Source organism: Pleurodeles waltl, chromosome 11 (genome assembly GCF_031143425.1).
Source record: "Pleurodeles waltl isolate 20211129_DDA chromosome 11, aPleWal1.hap1.20221129, whole genome shotgun sequence".
Classification (NCBI taxonomy): domain Eukaryota; kingdom Metazoa; phylum Chordata; class Amphibia; order Caudata; family Salamandridae; genus Pleurodeles; species Pleurodeles waltl.
Window position 1 is genome coordinate 947,321,204 of NC_090450.1, and position 18,150 is coordinate 947,339,353.

The 18,150-nt window shown below is 45.6% G+C and overlaps 2 protein-coding genes across 6 annotated transcripts in view; one reads left to right on the plus strand and one right to left on the minus strand.

Moving 5' to 3' along the window:
• The window catches only part of LRRC75B (leucine rich repeat containing 75B), a 98,698-nt gene extending 89,871 nt beyond the window's left edge, over window positions 1–8,827 (minus strand). Inside the window, exon 1 of the mRNA XM_069215132.1 lies at window positions 6,588–8,827. Coding sequence (XP_069071233.1) covers window positions 6,588–6,842 — 255 coding nt within the window. The 5' untranslated portion in view covers window positions 6,843–8,827. The remainder of the gene's footprint in view (window positions 1–6,587) is intronic.
• GGT1 (gamma-glutamyltransferase 1) overlaps window positions 1–18,150 on the plus strand; it is a 400,159-nt gene that overhangs the window by 47,467 nt on the left and 334,542 nt on the right. The window contains exon 1 of one of the 5 annotated variants that reach the window (XM_069215131.1): window positions 3,499–3,826. The exons of the other annotated variants lie outside the window; for them this stretch is intronic. The gene's annotated coding sequence lies outside the window, so the exon portion shown is untranslated. Of the gene's footprint in view, window positions 1–3,498; window positions 3,827–18,150 lie in introns of those variants that run through there. 5 annotated transcript variants of the gene reach the window in all.

Sequence of the window (18,150 nt, forward strand, 5' to 3'; positions counted from 1 at the left end):
GCACCCTTGCCACCCTACCGGGTTATGTTCACCTGCCATAGTACTGATCAAAAGGGACCTTAAGCTTCAGGCACCACCTAGGAACCAGACCATCCTACCCGCAATGGCCAGAGCAGAGCTACGCGACTGTTTCTGTTGTACAGCGCCAAGAAACCTGGTAACACATGACCCCCCTCTGACCACCTCAGCAGTCAGTGGAGCATTGGAGAGCACTTTATTTCCCCCAGTGTTACATGCAGAAGAGCCCTGTCTCGCGTTACGCCGCCCTCAAAGTATGTTTGCATCAGTCACTGAAAGTAGCACCGGCTCATTGACATTTTTATTTGCAAACTAGAGAGCTTCACCAAAGCGCCTGGCTTTGTAATCTACGAGACTTCCTGTAGCCTGCCCGCAGGTTACCCCTCGAAGGAACCCGTCCACCTGTAATCCATGTCTGGGGTAATGAATTGGGAACTTAGTGGATGGCAGAACTCTGGTTTTCACTTCAAGGTTATCTTTTTAAATGCCTTGCTAACCTATATGTGTTACATAAAACACATTCATTTTTAAGAGCAATATGCCTGACTTGATATGGTCCTTTATAGACTGTGAATACATTGTGTTACAGTGTGTCTAGTACAAACCTTCACATCACATGTTGTGTGTATGTGGCGTAAGCTGACAGTCGCCACTGCCTGTCCGGCCACTGCAAAATTCATACTTCTCATCTTCAGTCTGATTTTTTTTTTCCATACAAATTAGGGCTTCTCATTGTCCCTCAGACCTCCTCCCAGCTCCAATAAAAAAAATAAAAAAAAATTGGTGCAGAGCTGCACTTTAATATAGGTTTTCATAGGCTTTTCCCTCTATAATGTAGTCATATTTAGAATGCTTAACTTCCTTTTATCCACAATGGTAAACAAACATTGACAAAGTCAATAGGTATAACCTACAGTGTGAGTTCTAACTACAACAATAATGACAATTTTGCAGTAAAATGGAACCTGTACTTTGTCAATGGTGTTATGAAAATCTGACATGATCTGCCACTCCTGGGCTTGGTATGAGCGTTGAAAAGCTGAGCTTTGGAACATGAGAGCAGTGCGCTGAGAATGGGAATAACTGTCCCAATAGCACCATTGCCATTTTATAACAAACCACTCATGTACTCAATGACAGAACAGGTGAATCGTGAGGCTTTATCCATAAATATTCAAATAATCAGTCTTTCTTTTTTTTATCAGTTTTATAGTTTGTTAAACAAAATAGGGCAGTTCCGGCACCCGCCCGCTCTTCCGCGATGTAGCAAGATGTTATAAGCTTAAAAAAATTGTATCAGTGAAATATACACTGTAGAATGTCAGTGGCCTCAGACAACATGCCATACAAGTCAAAGATTCAAAGCTTTACACTGACACATGTGGATTCAGGAAGAGCTTTATAAGTTTAAAAAATATATATTTTCCAGGAGGCAGCCACTGAGGCCGGCAACACCCAATCACTGAGCAAGAGCTGCCTGAATGCCAGAATCAATGCTACCTACCAGAGACTGAAGGCCAGTCAACATTACCTACTAACCATCTCCCTCACACCTGAGGGACATTTAGGACTTTTTCAGGTCACCTTATGCTGTAATGATGAAATGGACTTGCTGGTTTTATCATGTTTTTAAAGTATGTTGAATTGTTAAGTGCTTCACTGCTTTGCTGAATTGATCTGATCTAACTCGGGCAGGAAGCCCCGCCACGTGCTGGTCGCCACACATAAATAGGAGCTGGTATTGAGATATAAATGCCAGGGCAGTGCACGAACCCCAGGACCGGTCACGCACTGGATTCAGGCAAAGAGATAGTTGCTCCTGGACCAGTGTGGGAGGTACCAAATTGTGTATGTGATTAAATGGGACATGGGATTGGGAGATGATGTACAAAAAATTATATCAAGTGGGGATTACACAAATACATTGAACATTTTAAGACACATGGTGACTCTTAGGCCTTTTTAGGTCTTGCACTACTGTTGGCAAATACCTATTGACGACCATAAAGTATACAAAGTGGGCTTCAGGTCTTGCCCTTGCTCGTGATTGGATGGCTTTATTGTCTCCAACAATTCCCTGCTTTTTATTCAATGGCTTTCATCCCTAGTCTTGTGTTCGTACTGCTCAGGAGCATTTCGGTCTTACAGTGTTCTGATTGGTTGACTTGATTTCCACAGCTGATGATGCTTGCATTCAGGGAACTACTTTTTCACTTTGGCGTCCAATGTGCTAAGAGTACATGCGTTTTCTTACTTTCTCTTCGTCGCCCGTGTGTTCTTTCTCCCTTTAGGCTCATCCCGTGTTCACTCGCTCTGAGTTGTTTCTTCAGGTCATCCTTTGATTCCCCAGTACTGTAATTTTTTTCTTTATATCATCCGCCATCCTACAGCCACTCTCATGCAGCACCCTGCCACTCAAAGCTCCTCTTTTTAGGTTGAGCCGCCCCACCACCTCACATTGCCCCACCACCCACACACTCTTTGTTGCTCCTCACTCACCTTCTGTGTTGCTCCCCCACACCCTCCGTCTTGCTTCCCCTACCCGCACCCTCCGTCTTGCTTCCCACACCCTCCGTCTTGCTTCCCGCACCCGCACCCTCCGTCTTGCTTCCCGCACCCTCCGTCTTGCTTCCCCCACCCGCACCCTCCGTCTTGCTTCCCACACCCTCCGTCTTGCTTCCCGCACCCGCACCCTCCGTCTTGCTTCCCGCACCCTCCGTCTTGCTTCCCGCACCCTCCGTCTTGCTTCCCACACCCTCCGTCTTGCTTCCCGCACCCGCACCCTCCGTCTTGCTTCCCGCACCCTCCGTCTTGCTTCCCGCACCCTCCGTCTTGCTTCCCGCACCCTCCGTCTTGCTTCCCACACCCTCCGTCTTGCTTCCCGCACCCGCACCCTCCGTCTTGCTTCCCGCACCCTCCGTCTTGCTTCCCCCACCCGCACCCTCCGTCTTGCTTCCCGCACCCTCCGTCTTGCTTCCCGCACCCTCCGTCTTGCTTCCCCTACCCGCACCCTCCGTCTTGCTTCCCCTACCCGCACCCTCCGTCTTGCTTCCCACACCCTCCGTCTTGCTTCCCGCACCCGCACCCTCCGTCTTGCTTCCCGCACCCTCCGTCTTGCTTCCCCCACCCGCACCCTCTGAGTACTGACTTCACGAGACGAGCAGAATGATGTGGTGATGGAGTGAGTGGAGCAGGAGAATGTGTTGATGGAGTGAGTACATTTACTAGCAGAGAGACCGGGGTGTGTACGATGGTGCGAGTACTGACAATCAGGTGGGCAGGACATGGATCACATTAAGTCTTGTGGCAGCTGTGCACGAGACGTCAGAACTCGATACATACTACGGGGCCCGAGAAGGGACCACAGGGAAATTGTTAAAGCAGCTGCAGCCGTGCTTCCAGAGCAAGCAGGTGATTGGTCCCCTCGCCTTCCACAGAAGGCAGGCTTCCGCGCATCCTTGGAAGTCAGGCTGTTGAATTACATCAGGTGGACATCGAGGAGTCATGACTTTGGTAGCACGGCTCGAACAGCAGAGGGCAGTACAACCGTGTGATAGAGCTCCATGAAGGCCCAGAGCATCTCACATCAGTCTGCACATTGCTGTGTGCACCATCATAGATAAACTGAACGGCACTGCTCATCACGTGTTCCCTTCTCGGGCAGCTGAGAATGCAACTCCTCAGAAGCTGTCGGACCAAAAGTACCCCTCGTTGCAGGGCCTGCTGCTCCTGCACACTAGACCTGACCTGCAACTGTCGCCTGGCTACATTCTATGAAATAGAGCTTCCAAACCCAGCCCTCGCACTGGTATGAAATAAAAGCTTGAAGTGTAATAATCTGCATTTTAGGAATTGCACTGATGTGCTGTGGTCTGAACTGCTATGCTATGGGGCGCTCAGCGTAATGGTTTATAAATATGTACACTGATATACACAGGCATATAATGGTTTCTTCTAGTGCACACAAATAATAGCTGGAAAGGATGGGACATGTTTTTGCTGTTCTGTAGTTTTTGCGCTAGTGGTCTATGTTTTGCATTTGCACATACTAGCCTGCAATGCTGTGTAATAATGTTACAGATGTATTTTGCCCTGCACTGGTTTGTGATGGCAAGAACTGATCTGACTTGCACTGGCTCTTCATGAGCTGATCATAGGCGTCATTTAGGAGTCGCCAGAGGTCGCAGGTGCGACCCTTGGCTTGCCATTTGCGACCCCGGACACAGCTCCTGCCACCCCTGGGTTCAGAGATGACAAATTCAGTGTCCGGGACACAGTGGCAGCTCGTCCTTATGGACGTCAGTTGGGACTCCGCTCTATTTGTTTTCTGTCATATTTTTATTACACTAATAGTGAAACAAAAAATATTCACTATTAGTGTAATAAAAATGTGGATACGCCCTTCCATGACAGCCGAGGTAAGTAAAAATGCTTGCGGGTGAGAGTGTGAGTAAGTGTGCATGTGTAAGTATGTGTCTGTGAACGAAAGTGGAGCTCAAAGTGGACGTGATGTCACTTCCGCTACCCCTGGCATTTTGGTGAATTGACGCCGATGGAGCTGATCTTATATTTGGTGGTTCCGGTTTTAACTGGTCTGGCATGGTTTACGGGTGTGCTGGTTTACAAGTCCTGAATGATTCACAATTTACTGAGCGTGTTTGAGTGATTACCTTGCGTCCGTTTCCAGGCATGTGCACAGATTCGCACTGGTCTATTGGTGTTTGCACAGCTGTGCTGTAGTTTCTGGAGAGGTTTTTAGCCGTGTTTGCATGTTTCACGGATTAGCCTGCGCTTTGGGCCTAAGCAGGAGATATGTGTCTAAGCGCCACCCGTTCCACCAGGCGCTACAGCCGTGATGGCTCCGGGTGGGTGACTGTGCTTCTGTGGAGTAATTGATGAGGCTCAACTGTGTGTCATCGGGTAATCTTCCTTTGTTTGCTAATTTGCACCCTCATGAGAGGCATCCTGGGGTTGCTTGACCTACAGTACATGTTTGTCGTTCCTAATCTGTTAAATTGTCGACTCTGCCCGCTTCCATAATTATTGCCGGTGGACAAAGCCTGTGGGACAGGAATGTCCAGCGTCGGTCCAGGAGGATTTTCAGGATAGCCCAGGACTAAGCCAATCATTTCCATTCCAATCGGGGCAATGCATATTCGGGGAGATGGCTATCCTACCCATGACATGGCTCTCCCGAATCTACATTGTGTTCTGTGGCTCACGGTGGGAGACCCGGGTTCAATGTCCACATCACTTCACCACAAAGAGCGGTTGTTTACTTGAGACCAGGAGGCGGCATGCAATGGCGAGACTCTCTAAACACTTCCGTCGGACATAGCTGGCGCCGGAAGTAGTGCCCAGCTGCCCACAGCCTCACATTTGCAAAAATACCCATAGGAAGGGACCCGCTCATCAGCCAATCCCAACGAGCTAAAGCATAGCTGCGTGCAGCGTTTCTTCTTTCTTCATACTTCGTCATCTTTATAGTCAGGTCAACTAGAATTATGCAGCAGGAGAGGGCCAAAATATGCGGCAGGGTGGACTAAATTATGCGGCAAGAGAAACCAAATTATGCGGCGTAATGCAGCACATTTTCTGACTGTATTACATTATTTTTTCAGGTTTCCACTTGTTAACATTACCTGGACATAGTCTGCACCTCAGTTTAATGCACAAACATAGCAATAGAAAGGTGACTAGTGCTGTTCCGATTTTAGTAACTTTTGAACTATTTGAGGTACAAACATTTTTGGGGACAAAACCTGCAGATTATGGAGCAGATGATTTATGCGGCAAATGTGACAAATCCAAGCTATGCAAATAACGCTGCGGCCGCACAATCACGGAATTCCAGTGGCTCTGATTATAGTCATCATAGCTGTATCCAGCGCTCCCAGTGTTACCAAGAGTACAAATCAGAAGGTATTCATTTAAATGGATAGACCTTAATAAATGTCCCAAAGAAGAGAAGTTGACATATGAACAATGGGGCATTTGGTAGGAAGTTTCCTAGTTGTCTAGCAAGATGTGATGTGATTACTTCCTTATTAATTCATTTATGCACAAATTAACACTGTCTGGGAAAAACATTTGTAACATTATTAGCACTAGTGTAAATACCAAATACAGCAATAAGCAACAGAAAGGTAAAAAGCCAACCTTTGCAAAGGGCTTCCACTGCGTGACACAACATTTTGCAACGTTTTTAGTGACTTGGTCTGTTGGAGCTAGAAACTTTTTTTTTTTTTACTGGTAAAATCCTGACATGCAGCAGATGACGGATTATGTGGCAAATCCATAGTCTTGGGAAAACGCAGCAGCTGCAAAATTACATAATTTGAGTGACCCTGGATTTATTCTTGTGTGCCTTTTTTCCCCACTAACAACTTGCTACAATGTGTGCTGGTGTCTGCTGTCTTTTTGTTTGGTGTGCTGTAGTTTGTAATGATAGCTTGTCCCTGCATGCACAATTGTGCGCAGTAATATGAACTGGCATTTATGGTTTGCCCTTGTGTGGTGGTGGTCTCTGATGCACCATTCTCATCCAAGCTCTTAGACCCCATGATTACCTTTCGTAGCAATTTCAGGACGTGGTAGGCTTTCTCCGGCTTCTGTTCATGCAGCAAGGCCTGGATCTCCCGCAGCCAGGTTACCCGCCGGACATAGGGTGCTGGGCTGCCTCTTCTAAGCACGTCAGGCAGTCGATCAGGACTGATGATGAGGGAGGTGAGGTTGAAGGGTCCCCGTGACTCCTCTTCAGTAGTGGGAGGCTGCTGCGCCTTGCCTTCTTCTAGGCTGCTTTGTCGGCTCAACTTCCCACCCATTGGCAAGCTGTTTGCCTTCTCTGGTAGAAGGATTATCCTGAAAACTGACCAAGTACTTCACAACTAGATGTCCAGGAAACTGACCAGGACCTCAGAGTCTAAGGTGTGTTCGTGACTGGCCAGACCTCAGAGCCCAAGAGATATCCAGGAAACAAAGTCCTCAAAATCTAATGGGTGTCTATGAAGTGAGCAGCCCTCAGACCTAGGTACCTAAGCCTAGGAACATGGCTAATTCCTGGGTATCTAAGATTGTCAGGAAACTCACCAAACCCATATTAACTTTGGGATGCCCGGGAAATCTGACCTGCTTTTAAGATCTAGTTGGATAATTGGTTCAGGAAACAGCACTTTTCAGCCTTCTCCTGATTTATGAGGCCAGCTGTGGCCAACATCTCAAACTTCAGAGGATGAGGGCCTATAAAACTGATATGCATCCCAGAAACCTGTTCTTAACTAACATTCCTATAGATACTCAGAAAATGTTCAGAACAAAAATCTGACAATCCTGAATATAAAGTGTCCAGCAGTTTCCTGTTCAAGAGAAGTTCAGGGTGTTGGCACTCTCCACCTGTAGCTCAGAAAGCAAGTCGGCACCTAGCACCCATTGAGTGTGGGCTCAGAAGGGAGGCAGTGAAAGGAAATAGATCATAGTCAAAATTCCACAAAGACGAGACTTTGCCATCTTCTCACTCCATACCTCAGGAATAGTTAACAAGGCCTGGTGATGGCCTGCAGGGCCGTGCTTGGGATCAAGGCCCAAGGCTGTCCACAATAGTGCTTAGGATCAGAGCCTTATGATTCTCTGAAGGACAGAGATCAGGACCGGGGACAAATGATGCTTGTTTTTTTAAGTGCAGGGATCAGGGCTAAGTTGGGTGAAGTTCACCAGGACCGAAACAAGAACCCGTGGCTGATGTTGCTGTTAAAGACAGAAGGGAGGGCGGGGAGATACTTTGCTTTCTAGGGCAGGCGAGACGGTGCTCACCAAATCCAAGATCTGAGTACCCTGCAAAGATGAGGTCCAGGGTAGAGTCAGGACTAGGACCAGGCGATTCTCACCCCCCTATGCATCGGGACAAAAGTTGGGTGATGCTTTCCTCTCTAAACACCATCACTTGGGCAGAGGCTCTCCTTCCCAGGGTAAGATCTGTGAAAGGGCCTGAAAATGCTCTCCGGGACGTGGTCGAGACTAGAGCTGGGACTGGCTCTCCTTCCTAGAGATCTGGACCAGGGACAAGTTATGCTATCCGCTGCGTGCTGTTTAGCGAAGGGTCAACATCAAAGGGTATGCCACCCAGTGGTGTAGAAAGAGAGTGAACTGGTGACCCCCTCCCAACCAGGGCAGTGCTTCACCCAGACCAGGTGCCAGGACAAGGGCAGAAAGATGCTCCCCGGGGCGGACGAAGAAGAGGAGATTGGAGATCCCACTTCGCTTCTCCCTCTCGGGGGCAGAGGAGGGCGTGACAGGGCTGGGCCAGGTGGCAAAAGTGCTCCCCTCTCCAACTCTGTCTCCTTGCTAACTGGGTCTCCCTCCGGAGCTGGGGCTCTCCCTCCCTTGCCCCATATGGCTCACTTCCTCACACACCTGGGTTGCTAGTCCCTCCCAACAGGCAGTGGGCGCAGCTCTTTCTCTCTCGGGAGAAGGGGCTTTTCCCTCTCCACGGACAGGGGGTGCCGCGTCCTCTCCGCTCTCCTAAAGGGTTTGGGGTGTCCCTCTGCTCGGCTGGGTCCCTCTTCACCTCCACTGCTCTCCCTCAGCCGTGGCTGCGATCTATGGCCTCCCCCCAGGCAGGGACGCAACGCCCTCTCCTCCTCTGTGTCTCTGCGGGATAGGGTTGTCTCTCCGGGCGGCGGCGGGTCTCCCTCTCCAGGGACAGGAGGTGCAGCTCCCTCTCCTCCTCTCTCCCTCTCCGGGGCAGAGGAGGCAGGGGCCCGGTCGGGATGGGGCTGGGGACGGTGATGGAAGATGCTCTGCGCTCTGTTTGTGTTTATGTCCCTGCTTCCTGGTCTCGTCCAATCAGAGGCCGCGGCTGAGTCTGGAGGTGGGAGGAGTGTCTGTCTGAGACTGGTCCCCGCTGGACCGCCCCTCCCCCAGCCCGCGTGAGGCGGCCGCTGGGCGCGTGCGTCCGGGTGCTCGTGGCCCTGCGCCCACCCTGTGCGCGCGTGGATTAAATGTGCCTAGCCCCGTGCCTGCTCCTTTGTGGGGCAGAGTGCACGTGTCTGGTAGTGTGCTACTGTGCGCGAGGAGTGTCCCTCCCCCTGTGAGCACCTGTCTACATGAATGCGTGCTGCGCCATTGTGCACGTGTCTGCATCTCTCCCTTCTCCTTGCCCCGCCCCCAGCACCACACCAACATGACATTGACATGCTTCTCATTTTTCAGTCCTCATTCTCCTGATCTCCCCAGCATGAAGTAGACTTAAGCCACTAATAGCGCGGATCAAGTACCACGAGTGCTACAAAGCGCTACAATGCAAGACACAGGGGCAGTACAGCCTGGCGCCGTAATAAAAGTTGTCTCCATTTGCGAATCAGGTGGTAAGAAAGTGAACCTCCTTTTGCCAATCGGGGTACTGTACTTTTTATTACAGTCTGGGTGGTATCTTAGGGGTGGTCTCCACACCAGTGCATGCAGTGTTTTAGGCAGTATTAAGGGACTGCAACAGCAGAACCGGTGATGTTTTCTCCTTAAACAAAAAGACAAAAGCATTCCCACATCCCTGCTCCCCTACCAAACACTTGCTTCTGCTTTGTCAGTGCTGCCTTCGGTGAGATGCCAGCCTCCATGACACACTTTCAACCTACCCTCGCCCTATGCTGCTTGCTTTCCTCACCCAGGGTCCGAGTTTTCCAGTTGTGTTGCTCCCCTCGGTGTTTTGAGGAGAGTGTGGCAATTTATTAGGAGTCAATCAGTCAACTACTTTATTGTTTGAGCCATAGGGCAATGCAAAATACAAACAATCACGAATAAAACTTTGTGTCGATCAGTACAAATATATTAAAAACAATGTTGAAACACTTGCCAATGTGGCGCAGTTAATCTCCGTTAGTTCTGCAGGGCTCTGATATGTTCTTGAGTATATAAAGAGGAATTAAGCCTTGTCGATGCACCTGCCTGAGAGATGTAACTTGCCACTCTCTTGGGCAGAAGATCTGTGTCAGTTCGATGACAGAGGAATAAACCCTCGGTCACGTCCTTATGTTGAAGAGTAAAAACAATGTTCAAAGAATCTACCTTCTTATTCCCAGAGTATAAGAGCCTAAAAGCATGAAATGGAGCACAGCTCTTTGCCCCCAATCTTGCATGTGCATGGATCCATGCATGTTGATTTTTTGTGTGTCTATTTTCCAGTGTGAGCTTGACTGGCAAGACACCCAAATGAATTTTCAGGTACAAGGGTAATCTCTCTTATGGGACCAAGGTATTTTGATAAGATTCATAAGAGGACGAGTTCAAAGTGCGCTTTTGTTAAACACCTTCTGGGCCCATTGTGCTCTAATGGTGCCCAAGTGTGGCTTCTTGCCTAATCTGTCACTGCTCAGAGACATTGAGTCAGGATTGGTCCAGAAACCAATACATCCTGTATTTTCAAGCGTGGTGGTGACGTGATCCATCGGCAGCGTCTTTGTCAAGCTTCTGTTTGCTAGGATACCCGAAATCCCAGTCTAACCCAATACAGTACGACCTTGATGGAAACTTTGGGTTCTATCCCTAAGAGACCCAGCTCGGCATTCAAGACCACCACTGGAGTACTGGGACCTAGGTGGAATAGCTGCTGTTTACATTCATTTTCCAAGATTTTTAGACTTCTACATGGCCTATGCTCCCAAAAGTTTTGCTCCATAGGAAGCAGCTGACATTTGCTTTATACGTGCCGATGGCTGATTATGGGGATCTTCCCCTGATCTTGTTGGCAAAGAAGATGATTGCACCATCCAGTGTAAGTTGTCATCGAATCGTGTTCCCACTTAGTCAAAATATTTGATTCTTTCAAATTTTACTCCATTGATTTTGATCTTTGCTTATTTGAATGTTTTAATACTATGAATTTTGATTTGGAGATGTTTGTCAGTCTTTTGCTGTTAGTACATTGATCTTTCTGTTTGGGACAAAATGACGATTCGTCAGCCAATAGAAATATGAGCATCTTGGAACCTCCTAATTTCGGGACATCAAGGTCATAATTGATGCAGGTTTTCGAACACGTGATCAATATGCTTCATGTGGCACTTCAAAGCGCCTTCCAAGAAGTTTGATTGTTCACACCTGTGAGCATGAGATTACACCCAGACCTCTTTAACATGAGCTGCTACACCAAGAGGTACTGGTTGCGCACACAGTCTCTGCAGCAGGTGCCTTAGTCCCCTAAACCAAATTACCTGCAGTCACACTTGATCATCGGCTGTAGCCAGGGGCACTTGAGTGATGAGGCAGGGGAAGACCAAATTAGGCAACAGGGTTGCTTGAGTTATGTGGCATTAATAGGCAAATTATGCAGCGCAATGCAGCACCTTTTCTGATAGTATTACTTCATTTTTTATTTCATTTTACACATGTTGACTCTGGGCAAAGGTATGATCTCATCTCATTAGGACCAGTTTAACATACAAGTACAGGATTAAGCAATACTTTGCATTGGGGCTTCCACTGCACGCGAAATGTGTTGCTGAGTTTTTTTAGTAACTTTTGATCCATTTGAGCTTAAAACAATTTTTTTTGTTAAAAACTGCAGATTGTGCAGCATATGATGGATTATGTGGCAAATCCCAAAAATGAGGAAAATGGCAAGATCCACAGTTGCATTTTCCCAGTGGCCCAGGCAATAGCTGATAAGATCAAGGTTAACATTTCTAAGGTTACGTACTCCATTTTCTGTCTTTCATAATGATCGCTTTGGTTTACATCTAACATTTTAGAAAATAGAACGCAAATGATGTGAATGAGTGGCAGAGACAACATCTTCCACCTCTCGTGCAATCAGACTTCTAATCCTCTCTTACACAGGTTAAAGTACAACTCAGCGAGCAGGATGGGGGATTAACATCATCATCCGTACTTGATGGCAACCTCTTTACCTTTGTAAACAACATACCAACAACATAACTGCTCTAAGAGAATGCATCTCTTTATCAGCCCCTTGACGTAATGACCATGCTTAATTTTTAATGGGATGTCATAAAGTTGCATTTACACAGCATAATGTGGCCTACTGGTGTCTCGTACGACTTTTTCACTAAAGTATTATAACTTGGTCTCACAACTTTACAGCATTTATTTTTTTAGACCTTACCATCTGCATTTTTTCATATTTATTTTTTGCTAGTTTTATGGGTGTTTTTGCCATAATTATTTCGGAATTTTGTGAAGAAATTTAGCTGAAACGAGTGCATTTCATTTTTATTAATACATCTGTTGTTATTTTGTTTTAAGAGCATATAAAAGATAAACAGAATAGAAAAGGAGGATTTCGTTTCATGTCCAGGAACATGATTGTTGATACCAATGAAAAAATAAAATCAACAAATAAATGACCCCATTGTCAATGCATCGTACATCCTGAGGAACAGGTGTGTATAGCTACACCCCACAAGGGTGCTGATTTACACTTCTTGAGAAGGAGCAGTTATCATTCGTTCGACCAGACCCCGGTATTGTGCCCATACCTCCCCAGGTTTTTTTACATACTTTTTGAAGGCATCCTTTTCCCTAGAATAGTGGCCCTCCCAACAGCCTACATTCTTCAAGACCATGTTTCCATTTCACAATGCTTGGCACAGTTGGGCTACAAAAGTTTTGGACTATGGGCCTGATTTAGAACTCAGCGGACGGGTTACTCTGTCGCAACGGTGATGGATATCTCATCCGCCGAAATCTAAATTAAACTCTATCCTATAGGATTTAGATTTCAGAGGACGGGATATCCGTCACTGTTGTGATGGAGTAACCCATCCTCCAATATCAGGCCCAATGTCTCGTTTGGCCACTATCAGGGTCAGACTGAATTTTACATTTATCTAACCTGTAATAGTATATTCTTATACTTAAATGCCTGATAGGTTTCAGTGATATGAATAACCGTAGATGATAATCACTACACTCTTATGAAAACTTGCACATTTCTGTTCCAACCTTGGTTTGTGCACATCTACATTACGAAACATCTCTCTTTTTAGCTCCCTTGCCTATCAATCTGCACAGCTGTTGGCCTGTCAACCATTACCACCACCATTCAGAGTCACCCAAAAATACAACCTAATTTCCATTTTTATCAATACTGAAAAATAAATACAGATATGAAAATGCATGGCTTTCTGTCTGTATTTGTAAAAATCTGTAAAAACGGAAACATGGAAGCCTTAATTAGAACTATAATTCTATCTAATAATTCCTAAGGAGTCTGGTTCAGATAATCTGTATAAAAAAAATACTCCCAAAAGGATCATTTAATTTAATTTCATTCACAATTACTGCAGAATAATGCTTGTGGGTGAAACTACAATGCCACAAACAAACCTTTCTGATGCAGGGATTAAACTCGGATTGTTATATAGCAAAATATTTGTAGGGGTTTTATTTCATTAAAATATACATCATATACCTATAAATATAAAATCATGCACTCACATAAACTTAAATTGAAGAGGAACAGAAGCTAGTACATACCCTTAGAGACTAACAAAAAACACTATTCACTAATATTTCTTATCACAAAGTAAAACACATGCAAATATACGAATTGCGTATCCTGGTGCTATCTGCACTCATTATGACAGGAAAGACCCTTTGCCTTGGTAGGTGAGAGCAGAATAAACATAAACATTTCCAGCTCCTTATAAGAAGTACAAGAGATGCGAGACCATCATTTCCGTGCAGAAAGTCACCCAAGATAGTGGCAGGAGATTGGTTCGAGCAGCAGATGTCTTTTAGAGAGACATTATCTGTGCGGCTGAGAATTACATCAAATCCTGCAATACAAAATTTCAGATAAAGCAAAATTAGTCCATTTACCAAATTCTTATGGTGTAATTAGGCCCACGTGTATTTAGTACCTGCCCGTTCTACCCATGTTTGTGAGCTTGCAGAAGTCACAGATGATGGTATTTGAAAACATCTTGATACCCTCCAAAAATCTTCCCCTTCGTAGGATGTTTGTAGTTCACTAGTGGTTGTCTAGGATTCACACTGCTGTTGCCTTCCAGCAAAAGACTGAGAAGACCTCCCTTTTCACTGGATGTAGCTCTGTCGCAGGCCAGCATCACCTCCATTGTAAAGGAACCTTTGGGGGACTGAGATGACATTTCCAACTATCAACATACCTTAGGCATATCCTGTACTGCAGAGGCACTTGAAAACATTGTCACAAATAAATTTTCCTAATACATGGAATCAAACGACCATCTCTCTTGACATTCAGATCCTGTAGGACACAGACTCATTACCGTTAACTAACAGGAAATCCATACTCAAAGCCCCGGATAAAGGCATATCCTGTGCCTTGATGATATCGAAGCTTCTAGCCGCATTCAACAACATCCATCAATAGGGGCTTCTCGACAGCATTTCTCAACAGGCTGGCTTGAGCGGTGAGTGGTTCTTTGGTTTAATTCCTCCCTGTTTATTCGGGGATCTTGTAAAGCACAACAGCACACCTTGCAAATAGCACTAAAGTTCTTCGCAGCCAATACATAGAAGTAAAACAGAACACGCTCTGGATTGTAACAAACACCCGCTAGAGCAGTATTATCAACGAAATAAATCCATCAGCCTTGTATGCTGATAGGGAACAAGGCCAGGTAAAGAGTCTGTGGGATGAAGGAGCAGAGCCTGGTTGTAAGCATCCGACCAATAGACACGAGGAAACAAGAAGAACAGAGGCAGGCATGGTGGATGCTTATCATTGATCTACTTGAAGGGAAGGGTCTTTTGTAATCTCTTGACTTTGAGAAATTCAGATTCCGTTTACAGAGAATGAAATACAGAATGCCACAGGGATAAACCTTGTGCATGATTGCTCAGTCCTCTGAATGTCTTGCAATGGGATGCCTTCAGGAGGTGTTTGAAGTAAGAAGGAGGCAAGAATGTCTGTGTTAAAAGTGCAGTCGCTTTCTGAAGAGGTGGATGCTGGGAAAGTCAGGGATGTCACTTCTGGAAGAGATTGATGCTGGGGAATGCACTGATGTCACATTATGTAGAGGTGGATGGTTTTAAAGATCAATTTGGCAGAAAACCAGTGATGCCAGGGTGGGTGCACTGTACCCAGGGGCGGCTACTCTGCAATGGCGAAGGATCCGCGCCCCACTGGCTCAGAGCCAGCAGCTTAAAAATAAAACAGTATTTAATTATTGTTTAATTTTTCAGCTGCTGGCTGAGCGAGTATGTGCAGGGAGGGGGAGAGGAGGAGTGGAGTGACTGCGCTTAAAAGTGCACCTGTTAGTTTGGCCGTCCGTCTTAGGCCGGCCAAACTAACAAGCCCTCTTAGGTTTCTCCAACCTGGCTGTGTTGCACAGCTGAGTTGGCGAAACAGCACAGACTCCAGTGCACTGTCAGAGGGCCAGACCAAGCTACTCAGACCAATCCTGACACTGTTCTCAGGCTAGGAATAGCATGAGAGCAGCACCAGGATTACGTGGGAGGAGCCTGTACTGGTGTCCCAGGGACTGCTGGGACACCAACACCGTTGGGAGAGGAGCAAGCCGGCGGTGGACAGGTACTTTCTAAAAATTATTATTTTATTATTTGCCCCCCTTCCCTGTACCCTCTTGCCCCCTTGAGATTTGCAGTGGCCACCACTGACTGTAACCCTATATTTTACAGCTCAGTGGCACGCCCAGAATGTTGGGTGAATCAGGGATGGTGTTAACATTGAATCACAAGGCAATGAGTCCCAGAGAAAAGGTTCAAATCAGCATTTTCAGAATACTGTAAAATTATAAAAATAAGCACTGCTTCAAAAAGTGAGTTATAGAGCTGATTTTAGAAAATCCACAAATGTTTATTAAAACATTCAAAAGGAGAATTTAGAAATAGTAAAATGCATATGCAGTAATATTCTAATTTAAATGCATAAAGTCATAGCCATAATGGCTGTTAGTAATAGGGACAATGCTAACTAACTGGTAAAACCAATAACAGACTAGTCCCAACTGTGCAGCAAAATTAGTAAGGAATTGGGCAGCATCGCCAGTAGAAACCAAAAAGATATGTCTCTCCCCCAAAATTCAAGGGTTTATATAGCCATTTTGACCATTAAAAAGTATTAAAATTACAAACTCATCATGGTGTGGGCAAAGAATGACATTTTCAATAAATCAAATTACAGATTTATGAATTGTCACATATTCATGAATTGCATGAATATTGATTCAGACCCTCTGTTGTAATGTCGTCCGGAGGTGTAAAAAAAAAAAAACTACTTACACAAACAACAGCGAACCATTGTGAATGAATGCAATACTGCGTGTAAATGAAAGTTCCTTGAAAGTATGCTGCAAGCCTACAGGCCCTCTTTGTGTCATTCAGAAATAAACAAATCCACATCTTGCTGCCTGTAGTGTCAGGACGAATTATACACAAAGGATAAATCTGATGCAGTATTCATTGTGGACAAGCTGATGTTGAAGCCCAACTAAGGCCTAGTTAGCTTAAGGCACACACTAACAAGTCGTAGCAAGTTTGTTTCAACCACAATAGTTCCTTGTCTATGTAAACATGCAAATTCAAGTGTAGATTAATTGCACTACATGCTATTAATAATGCACATTTTGATGTGAATGGACAAAAGTGCCAACAACTTTTTTTTAATGTGGTGGAGGCTGGGAAATGCAGTGCTGTCACTTCCTGTAGAGGTGTATGCTGGTAAACAATGCAATAGTCAACTAAAATAATTAGGGCTGCCTTATAAAATTTGTAAAGGCAGACATTAGCTGATTATACACTGGCTTGTATTGCTATGTACCACAGTATACCACTAACTTACTGTGGTATACTGTGGCAAGATATATCACTGGAAGACAAATTTGGGATTGTACTACATTACCCTTGTGTTGCGCATAGTGTCATTAGGGCAGCACAATACTTATGTAACATTTACAAAACTATGCACCACCATTATACCTTGCCCTGCTTTGCAGAAATTCAATGCAGTGCAAGTAGCTGCTTTGCGTTACTCTGCACACCATAATATACAGTCCTTCAAACTTTCAACTACATCTGTACCCCACTAGACTGTATGGCACTACACTATACACCACACATCTATACGCTATTCCACTGTATGCCACTGCACCCTCCACTACTCCAATCTATGCCAATTCACTGTACGCTATTCCATTATATGCCACTCCACTCTGACACTCCACTCTACACTACTTCAATATATTGCACTCCACTCTATACTATTTCAATATATGGCACTCCAATGCATGCTATACCACTGTGCGACACACCACTCTACAGCATCCCACTGTATGCCATTACATTCTATGCTATTCCCTTGGATCATACTCCACTCCGCGACTCACCAACATAAGCAATTCTACTACCCAACTCCACTGTACGTCACTGTAGTATTTGTGACTCCACAGTACGCAACTGCACTGTACACACCACATTTGATGCAGTCCAGTCTACAGCATTCCAGTGTACCCAAGTCCACTGTATGCTGCTTGGCTATACCCTGTTCCACTCGTTGCCACTCCACTGTATTCCACAACCTCTCTACACCATCCCACTGTATGGCACTCCTCTGTGCGCCACTCTAATTTATGCCAAACCAATCAACAGCACTCCATACTATTCTACTCCATTGGATGTCACTCCTTTGAAAGCCTCTTCACTATATGGTATTCCAGTTTACCACACTGCACTGTAGGTCACTCCAGTCCATGGCATGCCACTAAATGCCACTCCACTGTGTGCTAATCCACTGTACGCCACCCCACTGTACTTCACTATACTGTATACTATTCCAGTGTATGGAACTCCACGACACTCCAGTGTACGCTATTCAACTTTCTGTCCATCCACTCTTCTACTTACTCCACTGTACACTATGAGACTGTACGGTATTCCACTGTACCCTTTTCTACTTTACGACACTCCGCTTTACACCATTGCAGTGTGGGTCACTGCATGCTACGTGGCTCCACTGTACGACACTCTGCTCCTCTGTCTCTAGAATGACACTCTATAAAACTATTTTGCACTGTACAGCACTATAGATGACCCTTCTCCATCCATGTACACTCCACTGTGTAGCTGAGTCTATGTACATACACTCTGTTCCACTAAGCAACTGTTTTCAGTAAT